Raw genomic sequence first — 5,162 nt, 5'->3', positions numbered from 1 at the left:
ACAGCTGCTCCCAGCAGAGCTCAGGGACAGCCTGCGCAGGACTGGGGCTGAATTTGAGGTAGCAGTTGCTGGCTGGTGGGAATTTCTGTAATATGCAGCATTTCCTGAAGTACGGTACTCCGTGGAATTACGACAGGTTGGGTTTGACGGATTTACAGAATTAAGTGCAGAATCCGTAGAGTCCTCAGAAAATCGGTGTTCTTTGGAAGTGCTGTTTTCCTCTATAGGCAATGTTTCTGCTACACAAAAAGCAAGCATCAATGTGTTCAAAGTGATGGACATTAGACCTTTGTTATTTAAGGCCATGCTGCATTCTCTTGAAAGTACTGACAGATTGTAATCCTGTTAACAAATCTCCTGTGAGGCAACCACTGAGACTGAATGTTTGTCCCTTTTCCTCAACTAATCATTGGGCTCTTATCGTATTTTAAAACATTATTTTTTTAGCAAAAGATTTAATATGTCAAGTTTGAGACATTCTTCCATAAATCATTTCAGTTGTACTTACTGAATGCTATGAGCACAGAAATGACAGAGGAAATTTTTTTAAAAATAATATTGTCTGCTGTAAATATTGATACATCAAATAATTTTAGTCAAGCACTTTCATTGTTTTTTACACATATAATTAAAAAGCTAACCATTAATATTATGTAACATTTATTTTGCAAGATATTTTTAATACAAATAAAAAACTCATATTAACTAACAATTGTTGAATATGTTCTAAACAGCAGAGGGAGTCACTAACTTCATAAACAAAACAAGTGGACAATTATCATCTATGGACCCCAACAGGTTCAGACAGAGGTACCATTATTAAAAAAGGAAGAGGTTGCAGGCAAAGCCACAGAAGGCTGTGAGTGCCTGACATGGCACACTAATGTAACACGTTTTGACCACCCTGCTGTATCTACACACAATTCTTTGCCTAGGGCAGGGTTTCAGGGTCTCTAAGTGCAGACTCTGGAAAGTTAAAGATACAGGTAAATTACTGAACCCATGGAGCGAGTAAAAAAAATAAATATATGAAGTCTCAGGGAGGGAGTATAACAATATTCTAGTTCTTACACCTTTTCAGCTAATTTATACTCTACAAAAGACAAACAACATCCACTCAGAAGACTTGTGAACTTTTAAAGTCTGTCAATGCTGATTCTAAGCCACGTGAGTGGAGTCCAGCGTGTCCCTTTCCCTGTGCCATGAGACAGGAGCCAGGTTTGCTCGATTACTGAAAATTCCACTCCTGTTCAACCCAATTCAGGACTGTTTGGGAGAAGCATGCCATGTGAGGGGAAAAAAAAACCCCAAATCAACAGGAACACCACTTCATTCTCTAGCAATCATAGATACTCCCCTCCATTTGCATCAGGCCAATATCTAGCATGAGAAAGAAGTTGGAAGCATGATGTACAAATCTGTATGAAACAAATGCTGCTTTGGCAGGAGAGTTAAGAGCTGGAAAAATATAGCTAACAGGTTCACAGAAGTGTAAGCCCCACACTACCATCTTGAAAATTACTCTAGTGAAGTTATAAAACATATGCTAGTGATGCAGCATATTCTTTGGAATAAGAACTGTTATGTTCTGCAAAACAAGTTCCTGAAATAAGCTTTTTACTACCCTTCTTATATGAAAACTCTCAAGAATTTTTTGGGCAAAGGCCCAATTAAAACCAAAGGAAGAGAATTTTCCTAAAAAACCCAGTGAGCTTCTCAAGCATACTTTCAACTTGCTTCATGAGGTCTCAGGTTCTCTTTCTGAATCCTGTTTAAAGTGTAGCACAGTGAACAACTATTACACGTATTTTGACCTTCAAACAGCATAATCCTGAAAGGGAATTAAAGGCACTCAGAGAGCCAGCTCCCTACTTAGTGAATTCAGTAAGGCAAGACCACAGAATCACAGAATGGAACCACAGAATCATTTCAGCTGGAAAAGACGATGAAGATCATTGTTAACCCAGCACCACCATGTTCACCACTAAGCCACATCTACATACCCCCAGGGCTGGTGACTCAACCCTGGGCAGCCTGTTCCAATGCTTGACAAGCTTTTCAGTGAAGAAATTTTTCCTAATACCCAATTTAAACTTCTCCATGTGCAACTTGAGGCCATTTCCTCTTGTCCTATCACTTGGGAGAAGATATGAATCCCCACCTCCCAGTAACCTCCTTTCACATAACTGTAGAGAGCAATAAGGTGAAAGGAGGTGAGCACTTCCACCAGCTCCCTCAGTACTCCCGGGTAGACCCTATATGGTCCCAGAGACTTGTGCATGTCTTAAGTGCTGACCATTTTCCCTTTGACTGTGGGGCCTTAAATCTGCTTCCCATCCCTACCTTCCAGTTCAGGAGGCTGGGTACATGGAGAACAACTGATCTTAGGACTAAAGACGGAGGAAAAGGAGGAATGAAGTACATGAAGTACTTCGAACAGCCTTCCTCAAACTTTGTCATTTTGTTTCGTCCCACATCCAATAAAGGCTTGAGATTCTCCTTAGCCCTCCCCTGATTGCTGAGAAAAATGGAACAAAAATTTTCTTGTCTTTCATGGCAGTAGCCAGGTTAAGTTCTATTTGAGCTCGAACCCTTCTAGTTTTTGCCTTGAATAACCTAATGGCATCCTTGTAGTACTTCTGATTTTCCTGCCCCTTCTTCAAAAGGTCCTTTTTCTTCCTGAGTTCCAACCAAACCTCTCTGTTCAGCCAGGACAGTCTTCTTCCCTGCAAGCTTGTCTTTCAGCATGTGACAGCCTGCTCCTGGTACATTTAAGATTTCCTTCTTGAAGAATGTCCAGCCTTCCTGGACTCCTTATCTGCAAGGTGATGTAACATCTTTTACTAAATTTGATAATCATAGAATAAAGAAGCTTTTATGGATACAAGTCCTTCTCTTTCATATAAATAACTTTCAAAATAACCACTGCAAAACTTGGTAGTTTGTCAGACCTGAATCACAAACGTTATATACCCTACAGTAAACACTAGGTTTGGGAAAGATCAACTCTACTTTTTTCCCCCATGATATCAGCATTTGAATTTATCTTACTGTAAACTAAACTCATATACACAAGGTGGAAAAGCTGGCATATTTCCCATCATGTTTTAGGATAGGCTTTCTGTTCAGCAGCTATAGTATCCAGTCCACCTTCCATTCCATCCATCCAGCTTCTCTACAAACAAAATGCAGCAAAATTGGCATCCAGAAAATGGAGCATTGCAATCCATGGAGTGACATAGTTCGCCTACCTCAGCATTCTGAGCAGTTGTGAATAACAGAGGTATGCAAAGAGATGGGAGATTCTACTGCAGAATGCCTGACCTCTGGGGAGATTAATGAAAGGCCAGTAAGAGGCCTTAAGTTTCAAATGTAGGGATGACAGCAGACTGTTTAGGCTCTCAAGGCCTTAGCAGGAACTGGATGTTTTGTTTTCTTGAGGCTCTTCTGGGAATTAGAAGCCAGTTGTTCTGTCTCATACAATAACAAAATGATGTAATTGGACACAGTAGTAGGAACACTCTGTTTCCAGGGGAAGGGAGTCTGAGTTATTTCCCACTCCCTCCTCCTTTATCTTTCATAACTTTAAGAAGAAACTGTTAGTGAGCAAGAAAGGCAGCAAAATCTGCAAAGCATATTCCTGAGCAGATCAGAAGGAAAACAAGCTGTTTGAAAGACCATTTCCCACAATTACTCCATTTTGCCTTCAAATGATATTTCAAAACAACTATTTTAAGACAACTGTGTCTCAGTGGAAGCAGAACTTTTTGGGGGCAGATCTTTCTTGTTAACCAACCCAAAACTGACCGCTACAAAACTGCCTCCAGATTTTCAGCAGAGGACATTGCCCTAATGGGAAACACACAACACTAGAGAACACTTTGCCTCTTAAAATGCACAGAGCACAAATTCAAACCTCTGAAACCATGGAAAAACACTTATTTTAATTATTTATTATTCATGTAACTGCATTTTACATGGAAATCTTAAAGTGTATTTTAAAGGGTACACAGAGTCCATCTGTAAAAGATCCAGTAGCAAACAAGGAATAAAAACCAGCATGTGCACTCATGTTTACTTGAGTAGGATTTCTTACAAGCAAGATAATGCAGATCTACTTAAACATTTGTTTTGCTCCAAATGAAACAACTTCATCTGAGCGTTATTAAGTGCTCCACACTTATTAAGTTAGTACCAGAAATCTGACTTAGGTGTACAATATATCTCTGGAATTAAGCCAGTGCTTCTTTTGTGAAGACACAGAAGTCAATAATCAATGAATAACTGTGTATAATAACAGCCACAGGAAATATAAAGATTTGAATATGTTATATATACACAAAATAATAAGATGCATAATTTTAAATAAGCTATCATTTGGAACATTTTAATTTTACATCCTTTTCTGCTTTAACTGTAGTCTTACGGCTTTTTAATATGCACAGAGGAGATATCCTGTCCCCACTCATGGTAATAGATATAAAATCATTTCAAGATCACAAAAAAGAAGAAAGAAAAAAGAAGCAAAAAATAACTTATCTCCATCATACTTCACAAAAGCCATTGGAAATTATGTACAAACATCTTGCTGCAAGAGAAAGTATGTATCAGATGGGATAAGTCATCTGATACTGATATCATCAACTTAGCATGTCTTAACCAATTAAGTAGAAAATACTCAACCATTTTGCTGTGTCTCTCTCACTGACATTTAAACCTAGATGCTTTACTTCACATCTGAGGCAAACAAAGACTAGATGTGCTCAGTTACTGCAGCTGAGCTGCAGCACAGGAAAAAGTGTTATTTATCTGTGAAATACAGCAACCTAAGAGCGAGCTGCCACAGGGAGTCCACACTGCTCCTCTGGCCACAGCCACCTTCCATTCAACTCTTCCCTGTGCTCATCCGAGTCCACAGAGAGTCACTCCAGAGAAGTAAACCAAGACTCTTTACCAGAATGTTTTCTGTGCTTTTGCTCACTGCTTCAGCTCACCAACCAGCCATGGAAAGGGAGCAGGGGGTGGGCTAGGACTCACTGCAGGGACAAGGAGGCAAGGAATGCACAACTTCCACTGGCAGCTAGCCATAAACTCAGCTGAATTGTATCATCAAGCTGCACCCTTACTTGATGAACCCAGCCTAGAGTTAAGAGTCGCTTCCA

The 5,162-nt window shown here is 39.7% G+C and overlaps 1 protein-coding gene across 1 annotated transcript in view; it reads right to left on the bottom strand.

The window, feature by feature from the left end:
- SCML2 (sex comb on midleg-like 2 (Drosophila)) overlaps positions 1-5,162 on the bottom strand; it is a 74,902-nt gene that overhangs the window by 8,242 nt on the left and 61,498 nt on the right. The window contains 3 exon segments of the mRNA XM_017728391.1: positions 3-239; positions 2,697-2,784; positions 2,787-2,818. Coding sequence (XP_017583880.1) covers positions 3-239; positions 2,697-2,784; positions 2,787-2,818 — 357 coding nt within the window.

The sequence above is a fragment of the Corvus brachyrhynchos genome, unplaced genomic scaffold (assembly GCF_000691975.1).
Source record: "Corvus brachyrhynchos isolate BGI_N302 unplaced genomic scaffold, ASM69197v1 scaffold11, whole genome shotgun sequence".
Classification (NCBI taxonomy): Eukaryota; Metazoa; Chordata; class Aves; order Passeriformes; family Corvidae; genus Corvus; species Corvus brachyrhynchos.
This window is presented reverse-complemented; position numbering and strand designations above follow the sequence as displayed.